Raw genomic sequence first — 23875 nt, forward strand, 5'->3', positions numbered from 1 at the left:
TTCCCCTTCTGCTGTCCTCCAACAGACACGGAGCTGGTCAGAGCTTCAGAGCTCTGCGTGCGGTCCAGTACGTACTGGACACAACACTAATCGGGTTGGGTCTTCCTCCCCTATGGGGAGCGCCTGCAAGTTCAACACTTGGCCCCGGAGGGAGTAGTGGGAACTTCTTGGGCACGCATCCGGGCCTGGGTCTCAAGATAACGTGAGAGTTTCCAGGGCCGAGTTTAAGGCAATCCAGGGACACGGAGGATGCTCGGTGGTCCCCTACCCTCTTGAAGGAAGTGAGCGCCGTCAGGAGGGCGGTCTTACTCTATGAGGAAGATCGGAACCTCCGAGGGGCTCTTTGGGGGGCCCTGAGGCTCCCCAGGACCACTTAGGGTCCCAAGAGGGTATGGAGCGGAGATGAGGCGGATTCCGCCCTCTCGCTGCTTAGGAACCTGGTGACCAGGTCGTGTTGCCCTAGAAACTTTCCACCGACTGAGTCGTGATGAGTGGCAATAGCGACTACATACACTTTCAGTGTGGAAGGGAGATGTTAGTCTCCAGTCTCGTGAGGAGGGGAACACAATCCTGATCAAGCACCTCAGTGGGTCTTTCTCGTTGAGAAAGACACCAGGACGAGAAGAGGCACCGTCTAGAGGCGTGTAACCGCCTAGTAGATGGGGCCCTAGCCTGGGTGATGGTCTCAGCCGTATAGGGGGAGTAGCCATCTTAGGATCTTCTCGTCCCGTCTAGAGACCAGACATGGGTGTTCCAGAGGTCTGATCTGGGATGCCAGAACGTGTCCTTCCCCTGAGAGAGCAGGTCCTCTGTCAGGGGAATGGTTCAGGGGGAGTCGCTGTCCAGAGCATCGGCTCTGAGGCCAAGTGCGGTTAGACCGGTGTGGTGTAACCAATAACACTTGGTGCTCCTGCTCCCTGACCTTGCACAGAGTCTGTACAAGAAGGCTCCTGGGGGGTAGGTGTGCTTCGGCCCATCCCGCGGCCAGCTGTGCGCAAGGATATCCGTGCCGAGGGCAGGGACTATCAAGCGGGCAAATGGTGGTGTTACGAGGTGTGGATAGTTTAGTACCCGCTCGCCTTCCTCCTCTCAGGGAGAACCGTGGGAACGGCCGGTGTCGAGGAGGATCGAGACATGAAAGTAAGCGTCCTTCAGGTCGATTGCCACGAACCAATCCTGACACCTCATAGATGTCAGGACGCGCCTCTGTGTGAGCACCCTGAATGGCAGCTTGTGAAGGTGCTCTGTTCAGGGTACGCAGCCTTTGGGGGCAACCCGCCGTCTTTCTTGGGAACGATGAAGTGCGGGTGGTGACCCACTGAACATCTTGGTTTTGAGGGACGAACTCGATGCCTGTTTTGCCAGAAGGGTGGTGACCTCTACCCGAAGTACGGAGGCGTCCCTGCCTCTGACAGAGGGAGAGATGATGCCCCGAAACTTGGGTGAGTCTCTGGCGAACTGGATCGAGTAACCAAGACGGACCGCCCTCATTAGCCAGCGAGACAGTGTGGGCAGCTCTCGAGCTCCCAGGGACTGTGACAGGGTGACCAAGGGGACGGTCTGCTTCATCATTCCCACGGGGGGTGGTTCGTCGGCTGGCGGAGCTAACCATGTCGCGGGGAGTCCCCGGAGGGAAGGTTTTTGCTCCGCCTGCTTACCTGCCTGGCGGGACAACGGCACGCACTGTCGGTTTGAGAGTGGTGACGGCTGTCGTATGTGTACGACCTCACGCCTCGCCAGGGTGTGAGGTCGGTTCGCCGAGCACAGTCCAGTGGAGTGTGCGATCGGCTGCAAGTAAACCCGGGGAGAACAGAAAACTCAGTGAGTAAGTGGGCGCCAAGCCCTAACAAGGGCCCGGCTTTGGTGACGAGGCAGGAGTCGTCCCGTACCGACCGATCAGAGCCGTGGCTGTGAAGGTTCGGGCCCGATGTTGTTCTCCCTGGGGTCTTCCCGTCAGTGTCCCTTCTCGCGAGGAGGTTGCTGACGGGGTGGAGGTTTCCCCCTCGACCTCTGCTTCCGGGGTGCCGCCTGTGGGGGCACAGGAACCGGAGCCGATGTCGAAAGGGTCCTGGGTTGCAGGGAAGCAGACGTCACGTGAGATCTCGGAGGCCTGTAGGCGGCCGAGTCGCGGCGTGAAAAAAATGTGGTTAATTGCCACTGTCTGCTTCGCCGTCAAAAAACTGCTGAGCGCAGTCCTCGACGGTGTTACCAACAACCCACCCTGCGAGATGAGTGCATCAAGAAAGCGGACTTCCTTGCTGTCACTCTTCTGCACAAGGTATAGCCGGGGGTGTCTCTCCTGGACCACTACCGTGGACATCGTCCGACCCAGGGCCCGTGCCGCCGCCTTAGTCGCCCGTAGAGCGCTGTCAGCGGTGGCACGGAGATCCTGCATTATACCCGGGTCGGCCTTACCCTCGTGGAGCCCTCTCAACGCCCTGGCCTGGCGGACCTGCAGGATGGCCAAGGCATAGAGAGAGGAGGCAGCCTGGCCCGCAACATCGCAAGCTTTCGACACCAGTGATGCCGAAGTCTTACGTGCTTTGGACGGTAGGAGTGGTCGATCCCCCCCCAGGTGGTAGCCGTCCGCGGCACAGGTGCACCGCAGGCGGACGTTCCACCCGGGGGATCTCGACGCAGTCCTTGGCTGCCTCACCATCGAGGGAAGTAAGGGAGCCGGAGCTGGTTTCACTGGAACGGTCCGTGAGTGGAGCGTTCCAAGTTTTACACAGCTCCTCATGCACCTCCGGGAAAAACATGGCACCCGGGGTGGGCGCGGTTTGCACCGCGCACCGACCTCGGGAACCACGCATCCCCGGGTTAGCACGGATGACATCACTTCTGCTTCCTCCTGAACTCGACCGCTGGGGGTGGAGTTTGGATTCGGCAGAGTCGGATGCCAGTCTCCCTCCGATGCTGCGAGCGACATCTCATCTACGTCACACATCGTTTCCGAGTGTGTGCGTGAGGATCCGGACGGTATGCCACCGCCGGTTGGGGAACGTTCAGAAGAGCGAATCGGGGTGCGATCGGCCCGTGAGCACTTGGCTGGCGGGTTTACGTTCGCAGAGTTCCCCGTATCACTAACGCTGCTAACGTGGGTGGTCATCGGGGCCGTAGCCACAGATGTCACAGCCCGGGTAGCAGACGAAATGGTGGCTGGTTCCCGTAGGAAGACAGCCACCCGTGACCGCAACTTCTGAATGACAATCTGCCCGCAGTGCAGGCAGATGTGTCAACGAACGCTGCTTCAGTGTGCTGGACGCCCAGACACCTAATGCAGCGATCGTGTCCATCCCCCTCCTCGATGAGGGTGCCGCACCCAAGAGAACAGCGGGACATGCCGCGCTGGAGAATGCTCAGTCAGTCCTGAAAAGGACTTTTAGAAAAAATCTCTAACACCTCCGGAACCGCCGAGACGCCCAGGGGAAGGTCGCTGCAGGAAGGGACGATCCGCTGTAACACGTCGTAGCACCAGCGTGTAGTTGTAGAGGATTGAATCCTGAGTTGTACTCATGAGCGATGGCTCTGAAGAACAAAAGGTAAGTGAATGCTGCACGCCGGCCTCCTTTTATACCGGATTTCCGGGGGCGGAGCCCGGCATGCAAATTGCATTCGCCAAATTTCATTGGCCTTTTCTATAGTAGTCAGAGTTGATTGGTTCTCAAGGGCGAACCCCATCTGTCGTTCTCGACACAACGTCGAGAGACCGACAGAAAGGGAACATATATTTTATTGTACCTTTATTTGATAGGGTTCAGAATGTACCCCAAAAAAAGTTAAACGAAGAAAATGATCATTATCCAATGAGAATCTCTCATTGCCAAACGTATGAATTATTTTGTGAAAGCGATCGTTCACCTTCAAACTTCTCAAAACTTGTCATCTCAAACCTTTATGACTTTGTTTCCTCCGCAGAACTCAAAAGAAGATATTTTGAAGAAATGTTGGTAACAGAAAACCATTTGCTCAATTGACTTGCATTGGTTTTGAGTCCACACAATAGAAGTCAGTAGGGACCAGTGAACATTTTTTCAAAATATTTTCCTTTGTGTTTTGCTGAAGAAAGAAAATCACACAGGTTTAAAATGATAACAGGGCGAGTACAGTGATGAGAGAATTTTCATTTTGAAGGTGAACTATTCCTTTAAATCAGTTGTAGTCTACTACTAATAACTAGTATAAACAATAATAACATTCAATAGAAAAATTGGTTTACCATTTTAAACAACTTCAAATCAAATATCATGTGGAGAACTTTGTGGAAGGTGATAGATCCAACTATGAGATATGGCTTATTGATCTAAACTTTGAGTCCAGTTTCACTAGATCTCTCTCCGTTAGATAGATGATAGATGAATATTGTAATAAATGGGATAAATGAAATGGAATAATAAAATGAAATAAAACAACAAGTGTATGTTTCTATCCAGATCTATCATTCCCCCCTCTTAATCATAAATGAAATAATTAGATTATGTATGTTTATAAATCTTAAGGATTAAAAGCAAACAACCTCTCATAATCATGACAAACCAACAACAAAAAAAAACAAAAAGTTTGGTTGATCAGGCCATACTTTTCCGCTCTCCGTGCCCTTTTAAATGGACAGGTTGTTTTCTCTTTCATTCCGCGTACTAGCATCAGAAAAGGGTGTGTGTCTAATCTCAATGTGTCTAGTCTCTGCGTACTGATCTCGAGGTTGAAAACAGAGTGACGCCCCTCTTATCCGGTCTGCTGGTGGTTGACGCCACGGAGTGTCCTCTGTATGATAAGGCCTGAACCTCTCTGCAAACTGCTTGAAAGCTGCAACAATCTGTAAAAACAAAAAGGAAAGAGAAAGGAGACAGAGGAGTTCCACATTCAAGGAAACAAATGATGTCATCAAACGGTGTTGAAGCGTTGATCTTATTTTAACTAGTTTGACTCCCTTGCAAAAATCAAGCAGAGACAGGACGACTAAGCTGTAGTTTGTTCATCGTGAGGGTGGCCCCCAAGTAAATAAAAGACAAGGTTCTTCTCACAACTCCATCCTACAGCGATTCGCCGGCATCATTTCTATTTTTGGGAGTATGAGCTGAAGCTAATTTACAGTGACTAATGTGTGACAATTTAGTCTTGCCTAAAAATTTCACTGCAGAAGGTGTAACCAGTAAGACTACAAAAGGACCATCCCATCTTGGTTCTAAGCCTGAATGTTGCAGCTTCTTGACACAGACATAGACCCCTTTTGGGGCATTTCCCAAGCTTCCTGAACCTGTTTTTGAGCCTTTTGTATAGCCTCTGTCAAAGTCATGCAGTGCATTTAAAGTGAATCCGACATCAAATGCACATCAGCCTGAGCAAGATCTGGAGTTCCTGGTAATGACATTGGTCGCCCTGTGATAACCTCAACATTTTCATTAGCTTTTTGTTTCCATCTGCTAATCTAATTCCAGTCGACCTTTTGCTGTTGTGCTTTTCTGCACCACATCTTACCCTTTTACATCCTTCTTTCTCTGATCAAGGGTTTGCCATGCTCTCATCATACAAAACATCACCAAGAGCTTCCTTCAAATTCCTTCCATCTGCGGCTGACAGATTCACTGAGACTATGCTGAACCCATCTCTGACTGACAGAGAAAACACCTCTTTAAGAGCTTCCAGTCGAGCTAATGCTAATGCTCAAATCTTTTCTCACATCCCCAACCTCTTTTGACCATTTAAACACGTCTTAGGCGTTTGCAGGCACATAGTTGTAATGGACTTCATCACGACCCTGAATCTCACGATCCATTAACACGTTTCCATCCTTTGTTTTCTGAATATAACCTTCAGTTTTCTTTTGGCCTCTTTTAACATCAACAAATCAAGGGTCTGAGTCTTGCCTTTGCTCCCTGAAATTCATCAGAATCGGTGTCATAATCAGCATCACAGGATTTTTTCTATTCTCTTACAGAAGGAAGTTTTTGCTTCTCTTTCTCCTTTTTACCCTGTTCAAACTGATCTTCGAACTCCTTGCACATGTCCTGTAGAGTTGTTATTTCTACAGTCATAACTTCCTTCTCTTCGTTACAGTTTCCCACCTGGGATTTTAAATCATCACACCTATCTTGTAATCCCCTCAGTTTGATTTCCATAACATCTTTCTCCCTGTTATGGGTATCTTTGTCTATTTTCATTTCCCATTTCCTGCATTAAGACAAGGTAACAAGAGTCCAAGGAACCTGCCTTAAATCTCTTTTCCTAATTCTCTCAAATTTTTTCCATACTGTCCTGATGTAATTTGGCTCCCAAATGCCACCTTTCTGAGCTATGATCTTACATTTTTCAACTGTTTCTGCCTCTGTTTGTTTAGTATCAAAACATTCAGATAATTTATCTGACAATTCCTCAGCTATATCGTGCAGTTTAATCTCTGCATCACCCTTAGTTTCAGACATCTTTTCGTCTTTAGTTTTGTTTCCTGACATACCCATAATGAACAATTAGAATCAATCCCCTAACACACACAGTGTTAAACCACTGTACTGTTTAACTTTTGATTCTTTAGATGGCGATGACAAACAACCAACTCACACTGCTGTAGGCGCGCCCCAGTTGCAGCAACACGATGAGGAGAAGACCTGCAGGGTTTCCCTTCGTACCTCTCGTCTGTCACAAGTCCGGTTGTTCAGCTGTCATTCCATCCTGCCGACAACGCCATATGATAGATCCAACTATGAGATATGGCTTGTAGATTTTATAGATCTAAACTTTGAGTCCAGTTTCACTAGATCTCTCTCCGTCAGGAATGAATTAAACCTGAAAATATCAACTCCATTTTAAGTCAATCCTTTAACCCAACCACCAGGGAGATATAGAGCTGAACGGAAGAAGAGCAGGCAGGATACGAAGTGATGTTAAATAGACAGAGAAATTATTTATTGAATAATCTCAGTTGTGCGTTGATGCTCAGTCAAGCTCTGTCAAACTTCGTCTGACTAGAACAGATTCAATATGTGTTTTTAACCATTCAAGATTACAGTATCAAAACATAGTCTCATGACATTATTATGAACCTTGAGATGGAGACCAATGGATACTCATATCAGCATAAATCACAATACATCTCCCAACGAGGTTAAACAACAGGAAAGTATGGAACAAATAATATGAATAGAAGTTAATAATAAAATAAATGAAAGAATACATATGATAGATGAATATTGTAATAAATGGGAGAAATGAAATGGAATAATAAAATGAAATAAAAAAAGAAACAAGTCAGATCTATCAAAAGAGTACACCTTAGGTTTCTCATCACGTGGAGATTAATCTAATGCAGTACTCCACTATCAGCCTGTGATATGATGAGTTGACAGTGGTGATTCATCAAAATGAATGTTTTCAATTTTAATTCAATTTATCTGCTACATTGCATACTTAACTCTGAAGCATACTATATAAAGATTTTCACCATACCGTAACTCAATGCCCAGTAGCCTATATGGATGTTTTAATCAGGACAGATGAAGCTGACAGAACCCTCTCATTTAGACTAAGCTGACCAATCAGGAAGGATATTTGATGCCAATGTCAATTGATTTTATCTTAAAGGCACAAAAAGAACCCATTATTTACTAATAAACAGTGACATTTCAAGCCCATGCAGTTTTTCTTGATTTATCACACCTACATCCCTAACATTTTTCTCTACATCACCATGTCTGTTTGAAACATGTTTTACCCGTGAGCTCAAATAATAAATCACTTTTATAATCTTACGCTGGCAAATCAGGGTAATGTAAGGAGATATTTAATGACTGGTTTAATAACTGGATTATTTTTAACAAAAAAGGATTGCTGCTTCAAGTCAGTCTTCATACATGAAATACAATTTATTAGAGCAGTGTTTCTCAAACTCTGGTAGCATACCAGTGATCCTTGAAGAGACCCCTGTGGTACGCACACGGCACGACAGAAAATGAAAAACTCTGTATTTAAAACACGAAATGTAAATGAATACATCATTTTAATTGTTCTATACAAGATTGATTAATATGGAATACATCTCAGCTTATGTGCAATTTTTTATTAATTATCATTGGTCGATGTAACTGAGGGGCAGCGCAAACACAGAGCGGGAGCAGACAGGTGCTTGTGAGTCCATCACTCTCTCTCTTCCGATGAGCTGCGTGCATATGAAGCTTCTTATGTATTTCTGCACTTGAAAAGCTGTTTAAAGCTGTTGTTAAGCATTAATTCAACGTGCATCTGCATCTAATCGAGGTTAAACCAATGAAGCGTCCGTTGTGATTTAGTTTTGACATGCCGCTTTGACAAGAGCCGCTGCAGTAAACTGTAAGTCTCCGTATGTTATATCAGAATTTGGTTATATTCAGATGTTCTCTTGTTGTTTAAGTAAACGTATATTTATCTTCTGTGTCAAATATTCCTTCCACCTTGTTTCTCTTAAATATATGTTTGTAAGTCTGCAAGTCCCCACAACATTAATAAATCCCCCATAAAAGTAATTTACAGTGAACTACAGAAAAGTTTTTTGTGTCCACTATTACTGCTGACTAACTTGAAAAAAAAGGGAAAATATGTTCTTTAGTTTGAAATCAGCTAGTAAATAGAAAAAGTGTTTGTATTTTTAATAATACATTAGAATTGGAAGACAAGATGTAAAGAGAAAGATTCACAGCTCTACTATTAATTTAAGTGTTTATTCGAATGATTTTCTATGGCGGTCATTAGGTGGTACTTGGAACAACTCATTTTATTAAAGGTGGTACTTGATCTGAAAAGTTTGAGAACCTCTGTATTAGTGGATCTTGGAAAACACTAAAAGGCATGGCCATATAATATAATAAAAAGCTGTGATGGAATGTAGTTCTACTAGAGATTGAAGTGAATTAGAAGCGTTCTCCATTTATTGAGCAGTATTTATTTCATATCATCCTCCCCAAAGTTATCTAGAAAGAGACATTCAGCCTCATTTACAGATACTGTTTTCAGTCCTGTTTAAAATAGCCCAGCACTTACTAACACTCCTGTCTTCTGTTTCCTTCCCATCTGCCCTCAAAAGAATTCATAGACCCTCTGGATAACTCCTAATCAAGCCTCTGTAGGTCATGCGCTGTTATTAGAATCTCTGAATAATTCGGATGCGCTTCATTTTTTGTGTCCGTGTGGCAAAAAAATAAATGTTTTTGCCTAATTAAGAGCTTGCAGGAACACGTAGCCTGGACCATCAGCAGGGGATGATGGGAGGCCGATGGGATTGGGCTAATTGCCTGTTCCGTTATGGCTGGCACGCCCGATCGCGTCTCATTCGTTAGCTCACTATATCATGTGTACCGTGGGCCGCTCCGGTCAGCAGAGCGATTTGCAGGGAGTCAGCGATCTCCTTTGGGCCTTTAATCGACGGCGCCTCGGAGCCACTTCCTCCTACAATGCAAATGTGATCTCATTTTCTCTCTCTGCACTTATTTGAAAGAGATATCTATTTTTTAATTCGTGTCCGATCGGCCTGCAGCATGTACACTAAAACTAATTGCTCGGTCTTCAATCTCTATCGCATGCCATGGAGCATTTACTAAACATCACTGAATGTGGAATCGAAATCCTGTCTGATTAAATGAAACTTGCCAAATGGAAATCTGGGTCAGACTTTATTAACATGTCCTGTTGGGGTGTTAAAGTTGTCACAAAATCCAAACTGATTTAACTTATTTCCTTAATGCACGTTGGTGGTCTTACTGTGCATGATTTATTACTTCACAATGTTCAAAAGAGAAAAAAGATTGTAATCGTTGATCAAAATGTGAAATTACCTTTTTTGGAAGTGCTTCAAAACACTTCGATTCAACTAGGCAATACCATGGTAGCTATCATGTGTCATTTCATAACATAACTCTTCATCATGTCCTCTTACAGAGATGTCAATTCGATGTGGTCTCTTCCTCATGATATTTCCTTAAGCTGATGGATAGAGTCTTGGTCTCTCTTCAATATGTTATTCATTGTGTAAAACGCAAGCTTAACTTCCAGATTCCAGCCTGAATCTACCTCCTCCACTTCTGCCCGCTCAGGACACAGATACTGATTCTGCTGTCAGGCATTTTTAGCTAGAACTCCTACAGCCTGTGGGTGTTTATTCAGACAGGTCCCAGAACAGATAACGCTGCCCACAGCTAAGGTATGGTGGACAATGAATGATCTCAGTAATTTGGGGAATCCTATTGTGTTGGTTCTAATTTTCTTCTTCGTAACAGTAATGCCTTAAAACTGTTTTGTCATCAGATTAAGACTGTGAACTTGGTCATAATTTTTTACCCTTGTGTCATACAAAATTTGAATGGAACGCAAAAGAATATATTTTGAGAAATGTCTCATCGGTTTTGTTTTTTATACTACAAATGTCAATGGGGGCCAATGTTGTTGGCTCACCAACGTTCTTCAGAATTTCTTCTTTTGTGTTCTGCGGAAAGAAGGATTTAGAATGGTTGAGGAAATGATGAAAGAATAAAAATATTTTGGATGAAAGTGAAAGTGACCTATTTGTCAGGTATGGTGACCCATAACCGAAATGTAACCTCTTGCTCAAGGGCACCGCAATCGTTACCCGCCGGCCCTGAGGATCGAACCAGCAACCTTCTGGTCACGAGTCCGACTCTAACCATTAGGCCACGATTGCCTTCAGTTATCCCTTTAAGCAGTCAACAATCTCATTCGTGACTAGAATCCTATGACCAGTATCTCTAATAAGTTTCCACAGAATCCACAGCATTTTCTTCTTTAAAATATAGCAGCTGTGTTCATTTTGTCCACTTTTCACATTTCTTGTACCGAGACAACCCTGTTATTTTCCTCATTTTACCTGCACTTACACACAGCAACCTAGAATGGAATGGATCTCAAGAGTGTCTCGTGCAGCTGTCAACAATACTGAAGTGTTTTTCAACGCTTAAACGAAGGGTTTGGGGCAATGTAGGAAGCTCATGTGGTCCGCAAGGACCTCGAAAGCTCCTGGCCTCATTAAACATCATGTCAGTGGAGCAGCACCTGTGTCTTCTATGACCTGCGGCGGAGTGCCATTACCAAGAGTGAACAACGGACGGCAATAGGAGACACATTAAAATGCCACAGCGCTGCCTGCAGAATACATGCCGCCATTTGTTATTGTTATTTCTCTCACAGCGGATGTTTTCATCCGGGACAAATTATGCAATGCTGGCCGCACTTTTTGCATATTATTGATTTAAAGAGCGTAACAGAGGATGGAGAAGAGTGAAAATGTAACGCTTCCTTAAAAGGCAGAGATAGGCCTTTTCCCAAAACACTTCATCCCCTAGGGTGGAGGTGAAGGGGCTGTGCCCTTATCACTGTAGAAATGCCAATGGGGCTTTTATGTCGAGTTGGAATAATTCCTGAAAAGCCGTAGACTAGAGAAGGGAAAGACATGCAGTGGAATACTGTTTAGCATGTACTATGTGTGCAGATTTGTGTGTGAAGGTGGATGGATTCTGAAGACTACCAGATATTCAAGGTCAGCCAGTGACCCCTGAATAACTAACCACTGCAATTATATATCTAACAAAAATAAATCCTTGAGTTTTTCAGGATGCAAGTATTGATTATCAGCCTTATTCCTTCCATAAGGGTATACCATATTCCTCATAATCAATAATTCTTTCAACCTTCAAGTTCTCATAAGCCTTGTGCAACTAGAAACACACAGCTTGCATTTTCAGTAACTGAAGAAGTGAATAACTGTTGCTAATTTCACATGTTTTCATATCTTTTCTATAGTTGAAATGATGGGGGTACAAATGTCTTGAACATTTTCATTAAATCTCAAGTAATGTGTAGTTTTAAAAAGTGTTTTTCCCTTAGAGAGATATTACATGTTAATGCATGTAATGCATCTTAATGCATGTAAACAATACATCCACACTTTTGGCATTATATGCACACTTACATAGAAGATATTAGGGCAGCGGTGTTTGTCTTCACACCACAAATGGTGTAACTTCTGTAAATGAATATATTTTTACAAACGGATATCTGTTTTTTCCTTAATTCCTTAAGGCAATGAGTGTTATAGTCCCAGTTAACCAGAAGTTGCTCCACATTTTTACCTCCATATTCTGACGAATTTCGAGTGAAACCGAATTTTGAGAATTGTTTTTCATTAAGATTTTATTGACTGTATAAGTGGAACTGGCAGTATACTAAAGGGTGGAGCTGGCAGTTGAAAGGGAGGTGACGGATGGAGGATCAGATTTTAACTGAAGATTATGAGAGCAGACAAATTGACCCACAAGAGAATGACCCACACTGATACACAATTTACAATAAACGCTGCAATATTTAATCAAAAATAGGAATTGTACATTTTACTGGGACTTTAAGGTAATTTCAGTTTGTTTTGTAATGTTAAACTGAGTTTACATTTTTCCTTTGGCATTTTTTCGTTATTTACATCTCACTACTTCTTGAATAGACTGTGTATGAAATATTGACGGCTTTAGGGTAGTAGATAATGTTGATCTTTCCTCTCGGTTCCTCGCAGCCTCTGAAGATGCACTGCAGCAGCTGCGCTCTGGTCACCAGCTCGGGTCATCTGACTGGCGGGGGGCGCGGAAAAGAGATCGATCAGGCTGAGTGCGTCATCCGGATGAATGATGCGCCGACCGCCCGTGGTTATGGGGTGGACGTGGGTCAGCGCACCAGCCTGAGGGTCATCGCTCATTCCAGCATGCAGCGAGTACTGCGCAGCCGTCAGGAACTCCTCAACTCCAGCCAGGACACAGTCTTTATCTTCTGGGGACCCAGCAGTTACATGCGGCGTGACGGGAAGGGTCTGGTATACAACAACCTGCGGCTTATGAACCAAGTGCTGCCCAAAATCAAGGTCTACATCATCTCCTGGCAAAAAATGCAGCAGTTTGATGATCTTTTCAAAAGAGAGACGGGCAAAGACAGGTAAAAGACACTTTTTGTTATAGAATTTCCAATTTGAAAGTGGATTATTTGATAAGTGGCCAATTTTTTTGTGTCTGTAATGTTTCTGTCCAGAAACAAAAGCTAAATGTGATGATTCACTACTAGCAGATAGATTTTCATACCCAGTTCAGAATTTAAATGAGTGTGCAGAATGCGATAAAGCGAGCGTGTGCATTTACATGATTGAGAAACCAGACATGTTCATCAGAATGTGTGTCAAGGTCTAAGACTCTAGAATACAGATTTCTTTGGTGTTTTTTTAATAATTTATGTAGGGAGAGTTATTGAATCTTTTTTTATAAAGAGTGTTCTTAGATTTTGTGTTATCCTTTTGCGACCCCTATTTTTTTTATGTATTTTTTAATCAAAGAAAAACAAACTTTTTTTTTTTTTTTTCAATAAACCTTACAACATACCTTTAATTTTTTGTGTGTGTGTGTATTTTTTTATTGCAATAATCAGCTACTTTTCATTTTTCAAACGAGACCAACAGTAAGTCTGCATTACAAAGAATTCATGAGTTACCGCCATTTTAGTTCCAAAATGCATTTTTATGTGTATGCTCAAAAAGGGTCCTGCAGTTACTGGATGTATTGATAATACAGAAAAATTCATAAATGCAAATAATAAATACATTATAACAGTTAGGAAGCAAAGGTGATAGTCTGCTATCTGATATTAATCGGTTGTACATACATTGTATGTCCACTCAAACTGTATTGGTGCAAATAGCCCAAAAAGGTTCAAATGCCAACATAGACAGGCTACAAAACTAGTTGAGAATGTGAGATAAAGGTTAGGCTATATAGTTATGAGACGTACAAGTTGTAAATCGGTATTTTTACACCTTTCATTTAATTTTTTCACCGCAGTCCAGCAAATTCGACAATTCTGGGAAATGCCAGCATTATGATGATTCTGTAGCTCTCATTAGTCTGTTTATTCATGTCATTGCTCATTTTTTCTTATGTAGGTCTCCTGAAAACTCTTTGGAGACTGATTAGTGTGAAATTCAACACTTGATGATTACTACTGATGAATTAGCTTAGAATGATACCTGTTTTTTGTAGCTGTGCTCGCTCATGCTCACAGCTGCCTTTTTTTTATCTTTTATCTGTTTCTGTGTGTCCTCCAAAGTGGCAAATGAAAAGGAGATGTGAGATGTCAGTTAGACTGCTGCTGTTTTTCCACGGTTTGATTATGTCACTTTGTTGGTAAATACAGAATTTCAAAAAGCTGGTCCGTAAAAGGTTACCGTAGGAAACTTTTAACATATTTGCTTACAGATACAAAGTTTAACTGCATTTTTCATGTGGGATCTGATAGGGTAAAACCTGAAAATGGTAAAAGAAGAATAAACAATTCTTTGCCTTCTGACCCAATTCAGTGTTAAAGGAAAAGCGTCCTATTAAAACCAGAAAGTAAACATTCTGCAAAGCCCAAGGCTCATGAATATTAATTTGATCACACGAGCAATACTTTTTAAATGGATTTTTTTCATTTATTTACTCTCACTGTATGACTTTTTCTTATGCAGAATACAGAAGAATAATTATCTATTGAATACAAACAAACCATATTTGAAATTCTCTCCATTTATATACAAAAGCTTGTTAAATGTCAAACTATACCTGTGTAAATGTTGTTTTGATCTTTTTTACTGTAATGCGACACATTTTTATAGCTGCCTAGTCCAACCCCCCCACACGCACGCACGAACAGACTACAAGTTATAGACATCAGGGGATATGTTGAAAGACAAAGTACAACTGACTGAACTGGGTCATCATCTCTCTTGGGTCAGTGACTTGAAATGATGGAACAAATTGCAAATGTTGCTCTTTTGAATACAATGAAAGTAAACGGTGACCAGTGATGTCACATTGCGAAGCGTGTCACATGACTACGGTTTTATTTGTGTCTGAGAAACTTCACAATGTTGAATTAGATGTTTAAACTCAATTTGGCTTACAAACTGTACTAGAACATTTTAGGAGAGATAATAAAGACGGCAATGTTGATAGATGCAATAAATGTGAAGGATACGGGCCTGTTTACTGATTATTACCCAGAGCGTTTTTAAACTGAAATAACAATCTACAAAATGATCCAATCATTTGACAACATGCGTCTGAAGGCAGCGAGCGCAATATAAATTGCTTTTCAAATATTGCCCATTCGTTCCCCCTAAAATGACTAATTTATGAAGAAACCAGAATCCGTTGCTTATCAATCCCTGATCTTTTTTATTAAAATCTTTTCTTTGATATAGAACTTTCCCTTTTAGCCAGCAAATATTTGAAGCTTTATTTGGACCCCAAGACTCCCTAAAGTGATTCACGCTGAGGGTGCGAGTTGTGTATTGTAGGTCATGTAAATAGTCATGCGAGTTATAGAACACTTGACAGTCAGGATGCAGTGAGTTTGCTCTTTGGCCTGGCACTGATAGTGTGACAGACAGCCCTGCGGCACTAGCACACAGGCTCAGCCGTATTGTTTTTCCACGACTTAGCAGCTCTGTTCTTTGTTTTTCTGCCCTTTCACTCAAAGCAATTTGTTTTGCCTTATAAGAAACGCTTTTTCAAAGAAGGCTGTCAAACTGCGTTCAAAGGGTAAATACTAAATTAGCTGGGTTGTGACAAACGTTGCATACGTTGCTTAAGTCCAATGTTATGACTTGGATGGCTAAAATATTACCTCACACTTGAAATCTCGAGATGACTAAAATTCAGTGGCTATGGTTGTCCACTGTGTCACTGAATGTATGAACAGTCGTAAACATATACGAAACTGTACAACACACACACAGACACACCTGACTAGGAGGTTTTTAATTCACTAAACATTCTCAGACTGCATATCGGCTTCTATTTTTTTATGAAGAGACACTGAAAGAAGCTTTCTCCTCTGAGCTTCTTTAAGAGGTAAAGTGTTGAGATTCATACCACAGTGAATAGCAAACCCAGGCTTTTTTCTTTCTCGACTGATGCAATAAGTTCATGCCTTTGGGGGCATGTTTATCCTTGGATGGTTTTTGAGACTATAAGCTAAATTAACTGTCAGCCCTACGAAGTTTGTAACATTGAGGCAAACAATCTGTTCAAAGTAAAGCTTTAAAGGGACAGTTCACCCAAAAACAAAAATTTGCATTTACTCCCCCTCCAAATCTCTATGCATTTCTTTGTTCTGATGAACACAGAGACAGATATTTGGAAGCATGCTTGACATGTAACCAAACAGTCCGTGGCCACCATTGACTTTTTGCTTTTCTACATTCTTTAAAATGTCTACCTTTGTGTTCAACAGAACAGAGAAATTTATAAAGCTGGTAGTCAATGGTGTCCAAAACGGTTTGGTTTCAACCATTCTTCCAAATATCTTTGTCTGTGTTCAATAGAACGAAACTATTATACAGATTTGGAGCAACTTGAGGATGAGTAAATGAAGACAAGACAGAATTTTTATTTTTGGGTGGAGTGTTCCTTTAATTTCACAAACATGTCCTTTAAATAAAATATAATGATTTTTATTTTATGTGGTTGTTATTTGTTGTGCATGTCTTTGCAATCATTTGTCGGAAATCTGGGTCAAGGATACAGTTATAGGTCTACAATAATACATTTACTAATGAATAAAATATGCTGTTGTCATAAATGACGGTGCATTCGAACACTTTTCAGCAAATCGGATTGGTGGCCAGACCCAGCTGTTGTATAAACCTAATTAACAATGGTAAATGCCAAGCTGACAAATGACCAGAGTACATGCTGTAATAATTCACCTTTTTGAGGTTATAGTTTTGATGTTGATTAATTCCATTCATGTATTCAAACACATGCACGAGAACATTGACGTGGCAGTAGGCAGAGAGTAGATGCTTTGTTGTCAGAGGTAATTTAACAGTAATAAGAGGCTTCTAATCAATCACTTCCGGGCCTGTTGTTCGCTAATGGTGTTTGTTTTCCTCTATCAATGTGTTATTTGTCAGAGAATCACCAGGGCTTTCATGTCAAATGGGCGGTTGGCAGAACTGATGAGTGGTTGATGAGAACGTTCAGTTGTAGAAATGATCCTGACAGCTGCGCTGAATTCTAAACAGAACGAAATCGCGTGATTGCATGCGCTGAATTTCTATAGGAATTCTTGTTTGTTAACAATTGTGTTTTTTGTGTATTTTTTTTCAGGAGAATCTCTAATTCGTGGTTAAGCACAGGCTGGTTCACAATGACTATTGCCTTAGAGCTTTGTGACAGAATCAATGTATATGGCATGGTGCCTCCAGATTTTTGTAGGTAAGTCAAAATTATCATTTGTATTTTATTACAATTTACAGTTTACATAAACTGTAGTGGTTTCCAAAGGTCTGATGACAATCGTGAAAATGCTTTGTGCTGAATATTTTTTTCATTACAAATTGTTTTGTCAGCATAACAGTTCGGGTAACAATGATGACAGCTTGCATTTGAGCTGGCAGGAACTCTGCTAATCTGGATGATCTGTGAGAACGTTCCAACAAGCATTTTATTAAATTAAATAGGAAATTCTGACATTTTATACAATGTAGCATGGATGTTATGTCACCAATTTATTTCTAGTTGGCAATTGAATATTCTAGTGACCTAGTAAGAAATAAAAATGTATCATAATGTGTCTTTAGGTTAACTTATTGCTAAATTTATTATTTTATAACATTTTGAATTGGATTTTGGACCTTACTCTATGGGATTGTTAGTCCTGACGTTATGAACCACCATATATGGAAGGTTTACTGTTTCTGGGTCCAAACACTCAATAAGATGCTATAGGCAAACAACAAAAATACACTCACCTAAAGGATTATAAGGAACAACATACTAATACTGTGTTTGACCCCCTTTCGCCTTCAGAACTGCCTTAATTCTACGTGGCATTGATTCAACAAGGTGCTGAAAGCATTCTTTAGAAATGTTGGCCCATATTGATAGGATAGCATCTTGCAGTTGATGGAGATTTGTGGGATGCATGAAGCTCCCGTTCCACCACATCCCAAAGATGCTCTATTGGGTTGAGATCTGGTGACTGTTGGGTCCATTTTAGTACAGTGAACTCATTGTCATGTTCAAGAAACCAATTTAAAATGATTGGAGCTTTGTGACATGGTGGACATGGTGGATGCTTGGACCTTAAAACGGTATTCCTCACGTCACCACTTAACAAGCGAATATATACCTGGGGGCTGGTGTATAAACATTGCTTATGGCCACTGTCCTTCCAAAACCTTGTTTGTCAAAATTTGCTGTTTTTAACAATGAACATTTGAAATGATTGAATACTGTGTTGTCAAAGTAGACAAGCACTTTTTAATACTTTTGACTGGTTAGATATTTGCAAAACCCAGAGACAAACATAAAAAGTGGCTAAAAGTAATGATTAATGGCAAAAAATTTAAATCATGAAACATGGAGAAGAAAGACAGCAGTGATATGCACAAAATGGACACTGGAATATGTATGCAATGTATTCAATTATCCATACACGTAGGATTTATAAAATAAATTTAGTGTAAACATTTTTATAAAGATAAAACCTACTTAAAGGGGTGATATGACAATGCCTAAACAAATATTATTGTTGGTTTTAGTTGTAATTCAATGTGTGTGCACGATTTTTTGGTTAAAAAACGCTGTATTTCTCCCACAGACCTTGCATAACAGTGCTACATGAAAAAATAACTGATGGCTCAAAATTAAATGATTCATTGTGATTCCGGGCAGACTCATGACCTTTCCCCTTAGCCATTTTGCAACCTTAATGTATTACATGAAATCAATTCATTCCCCTTAAAGCAAGTTATTCTGTAAAACCAAATCAGGTTAATTGCCTTGAAAATTAATATCTATCTGAGGATTAATTTGGGAATCGGGGAATTTTGTTCATGTTAGGTTAATATAACACAGTCCCCATTTTAATCTCTACACTTGTTCTCTACAGAGAGTCACAGCACCCCTCTGTACCATATCACTACTATGAACCGACGGGTCCAGACGAATGTGCCATGTACATCTCCCACGAGCGGGGCCGTCGAGGCAGCCACCATCGCTTTATCACAGAGAAGCGGGTTTTCGCTAATTGGGCTCGGACATACAACATACATTTCTACCAGCCGGACTGGAGCCCTCCGCCGTTACCCAGAAACAGCACAGAGGCCACAGGCTCGTCCCGAACGCAGAAGACGTGACTCTGACTACAGCCTTTGTCAAACTCAAACTGCATCAGATAGATCACTGGCTATTTGCCATGTGGATGGAGCTTTACGTGTTTGACTGTGAGAGGGAAAATTCTGAGTAAACTTTCTCAGAGTCATAAAAGACTGATGCTTAAACCATTTCTTTTGCTTCGTTATAGTTTATGTATAAAAGGCATTGCAATGGCCTGTATGCATCTGTCCGAGACCATATCTTTAGATCATCAATGAATGGCAAACCCTTTAGAACAAACAGCTGAGGTTCACTGGATGTTCTTATTTTTATGCTGTGTGAGGAATTGTGGTAGGGCGTGGGCGTAATAATCAAGGAAGTTTGCTGCCGTAACATGGCCGCAGCATGCGCAGTGATATCACGTATAGTATAGTTCCTAATAATATATATTTTCCGCCAGTCTTATCGGTCTAATTGGATTCAATGATCTATGCTAAGCTATGCTAAAAGTTCTATCGCCTGCAGGAGATCGGCTGAATAGATTCCAAAACGGTAGAACTCAACTTATGGGAATTGGGGGGAATTGGAGAATGAGCCTAAAAAAAAAGTGGAGTGTTCCTTTAACACAAAGGGTTTGATGCCACATGCAATGGAATGACGGAACTGGTGTTGAAGTAAACACAAAATGTTAGGTGATGGTTTTCTGTGTGAAACAGGACTGGGGTAATATAAGAGGGTAAATCAATGGGTTATATGCATGCATGTCTTACTCTCGTTTCACATGAGGAACCCTAGGCAGGTTCCGGTTGGGGAGACAAAGCAGAGAGAAATGGAAAAATATTTAAATTTGCCAGATGCTGTACATTGCGGCACACAGCAGTGGTATATACAGTAGAAGTGCTGTTCTACCGTAGTTTAAATGATATTTTCATAAGTTAACATTTAGTTATAACATTGTAATAAGGTAGAACGTCACTTCTATATACCACTGCTGTGTGCCGCAATGTACAGCATCTGCTAAATTTAACTATTTTCTCATTTTTCCATTTCTCTCTGCTTTAAGCCTTCCTGTACAGGGTTCTTCCCGTGAATTGCGGAAGTCACGCATGCATAGAGCCCATTGGCTCAGTAATGTTGAGTATGACACCTATAGTGACCCCATAATATACCGAATGCGTATTGCAGTAAAAGACTTGTGGAAAAAACATACTAATCGAAACTTATGGGGAATATATTGTGAAGTACATTTTTTAAAAATAATTTATCTTTTGCCAACTATTTATTTTCTAGCGCCTACTGGATGGATTATATTTGAGAGCTTCTTAATTTATTTATATTTATTTTTCAATATTCTTTTTAATGTTTTTGGGATCAGTTAATGTACGTTTGCACATTATTAATTGTTAAACAGAACATAAAAGGCACAAACAGTTGTATTTGATTGAAAGTCCATTTTTAAGTGGTTAAACATGAATAAACGTGTTTGTTAAAAGTGAAATACAAATGATTATTGTATATGTGTTAACTGAGAGTAACAAATTGTTAAAAAAAAGATCATGCACACCTTGGATTTAGGATAGTATTTCCCACAACCCTGAAATCACCCAGGGTTAAAACATTTATGCTATTATTGGTTTAACATTAAAACAAAATAAGTATTTTGTAAATATTCAAAATCCACTTTTTTAATTTTTGAGCAAACTGCTTCTTTACGCATTTTTATACTAATTTGGAGAACAAAAAAGAACAACAAAAAGAACTCTAGAACCTCCACAAGAATAAAGCAGAACGTCTTAAAATGAAGTAGAAGCTGAACGTGCTGCAGCATCATTTATTGTTCTGGTCAGTCTTGAGTGGAAATATGTTCGAGTTGTTGAGAATGCATACAGGTGTAATTATTCCCGTCACAGCATGAGGAATCGCATCATTGACCATGACCACGCCGTACCCGTCAGTCATGCAAATGCACGCGCGGGCAGAGATTGCAAAAGTAGCTGAGGCTTTAATGCGAGTGCGCTCCAGATGACTGACAGGTTGGCAGTGGCATTACTGTTGAATGCACAAATGCGTTCAGATACAAAGCGCAACTGTGAGTGATGAGTCTGCCTATTATAGCGTGAATTATTGCGAGGTACTGTTTATTATATAAATGCTGATATATACCTGTCAAAACTTCAGCTGAAGCTCAAGTATTCTTCAAGATTTATTTAGCTCCTATAAAAACTGTGGGGTAATCGTGTGTCACTCTGAAAAGTAATGTTTAACAAATAAAGGATGAGATGTGTACAAACAATTGTGGTTTATAGGACTTTTAAAGTTACCTTCATTGATAAGCCGTCATTGTTCCTTTAATTTGGGAATCGTACGATCTGAATACGAACACTGGGGATATGACTGGAAAGGTAAAAGTGAGAAAGTATGCACACAGTCTTGGTTTTGCTACCTTTTGGCAGTAATAAACAAGAGCCATTTCTCATTTTGGTTTGGGCCACACAGAAAAATTGTGACAATCCATGGAAACAAGTTCCTCTCTCTAGATAGAAGATACAATGATTCAAGTGTGCCACTGTAGTATGATATTAAAAGAAAGAATTGGTGAAGCCAGAGTTGGAAATGGAGAAATAAGGCGATACAGGCCACTGCAGCAAGACCTAGATTGCGACACAAGGAGTCTTTCTCTTGGTGGTGTATTGATCCATGGTGGCCTAGCGATTTTCTTACAGCAAGTCTAACTCCGAGACAAACTGCATTTCTCATGTACTGTATGAACGTGCCAAAACTACAAATAGTCCAGCTACAAGTTAGTAGAATAGACTCCTTTGCCAGGTAACATATCTTGATAAAACCATTACAAAATCTGTACATCTTTTCATGATAAAATAGCCTAGAGTTTTATATTATTTTAATGGGAGCACGTGGGTTTAATCCAAACTATTCCCGTTGTACTAAAGCTCACTGATTAAATTGTGAAAAATAAAAGTTTATTAAATTGTGAAAAGACTGCTTCAACTGGCCTGGTCGGGTTTTCCCGACAACGAACAATAATGTCCAGCTGCATAATCGCAGCAGCAGATTCTGAACAGCAGCCACAGAAAGAAGGGGCGGAGCTTGCATTCTTCAACGAAGTCGCGCCACCTAGAGTCTTGGAGTGTGATTTGCTGTTGTTACACGCGAAGACGTCATATTATCATTGAAAGCTAATTTTTTGGTCTTACATATGTAAGTTATTGTTAAACTTCAGGTTCCTTTCGAACACTAAGTTTCTTTCTGTGTTTTGGATTACACTTAAAATCAAATCAGAAATAGGTTTGATGTTGTGAGAGAATTCTTCTGCAGATCTGGGAGCACAAGAAGACACAAAGTCATCCAGCTTTTGAACTCGTTTATTTTAGACTCTACAAGCCTTTATATAGGTACCAAAAATACCTCTGGATGGTTTCAAATGTCCAGGGGTTCACAGAATGACCAAATAAGGTATAGCAGATAAGAGAAAGAATGTTTAGCATAGAAAGAATCCCCCTATAGCCTGAGGGAAACCCTTCCACCAACTATCTAGCCAGGAATATATTTAGTGAGCTTAACAACTTCACAATTCATTTTTTTGCAGGTTTGTATTCATTTATGCGGAAAATTAAATCTAACAGTTATAATAACACATTAAGTTATAGTACAAGAAGCCATTAAAAACATCAATATTGTGTAGAATTATTGTATAAGGAATGTGTTTCATTGTATAAACTTATATGTTCTTGTTGATGGTGTTAGAAGTAATGTTTCAAACTTGTGGGCATCTTGTGTGAATGTATTAGTTATATTGTTTTATGGTTTTCTGTTTTGTCCTAAATGAAAACAGACAGTTTAATACAAATATAAAAAACAGCAGTATTATTTTAAACGATACAATTAAAAAGAGTGTAAAACAAATTATTAAATTACAATTGAACAAATTAACATGTTCCGCAGCTGGACGTGTCTCATAACGATGGATCTTAGCACAAAGGAGCGTTTCCTACGAGACCTTTTGCGAACATTCGTCATCGTTTCACGTAACACGTGTGCAATATATAAGGTTTGTAGCAGCCTGAAAACCTTTAATCACGTGGTTCCGCTAATAATGAGAGGTCCACAATAGTCTCAAAGAAATCATGTCTGTACTTAACAACAGCAGTAGAAAGACAAAGACACAACTACCAAATACGCATTTTGACCATTTCTCTTTTAAACACACCATTTGTACTTTGCACAAAATGTAGAATACTTTTAATACAGCAATCCAGCAACAAACATGCATCCCTCCCTTGTTAGAACCAACAACTTGCCCATACTGTATACTTTTTTATTCTTTACTTTATTAAAGATTTAAACAAACAAAAAACTAACTAAAAAAAACATGATAAGTCGCATAGGCGTGTTTAAGTTTAAGCTCAATTCTCCGGTTGTCCTGCATGTGACCTCATAAATCTGTGTTCTTACGATGCCCTCATGGCTTTACGATTACAATGCACTCGTAGATCTACGATGATTTTCAAGCGCTACTTAAGTTATGATGCTTTTGGGAAACAGACAGTTATATTAAGATCACTCGTACGATCGTTTTTACGATCAACTTAGCTTAGGATGCTTTTGGGAAATGCAGCCCTGCATGATCTAAGAAATCAAATTAAGGCAATAACAATTTATAATATGACTATGAGGTGAGAAAGCTGGTTCCCTTTAATTTACAC

At 40.9% G+C, this 23875-nt stretch overlaps 1 protein-coding gene across 1 annotated transcript in view; it reads left to right on the forward strand.

Annotated features, from left to right (window-relative positions):
• Positions 1 to 21563, forward strand: part of st6galnac5a (ST6 (alpha-N-acetyl-neuraminyl-2,3-beta-galactosyl-1,3)-N-acetylgalactosaminide alpha-2,6-sialyltransferase 5a) — a 38061-nt gene extending 16498 nt beyond the window's left edge. The window contains exons 3-5 of the mRNA XM_056743216.1: positions 12542 to 12954; positions 17160 to 17267; positions 18946 to 21563. Of these exons, the coding sequence (XP_056599194.1) occupies positions 12542 to 12954; positions 17160 to 17267; positions 18946 to 19192 (768 nt within the window). The 3' untranslated portion in view covers positions 19193 to 21563. The remainder of the gene's footprint in view (positions 1 to 12541; positions 12955 to 17159; positions 17268 to 18945) is intronic.
• Positions 21564 to 23875: the final 2312 nt, after the last annotated feature.

This window comes from Triplophysa dalaica, chromosome 3, assembly GCF_015846415.1.
Source record: "Triplophysa dalaica isolate WHDGS20190420 chromosome 3, ASM1584641v1, whole genome shotgun sequence".
Taxonomy (NCBI): domain Eukaryota; kingdom Metazoa; phylum Chordata; class Actinopteri; order Cypriniformes; family Nemacheilidae; genus Triplophysa; species Triplophysa dalaica.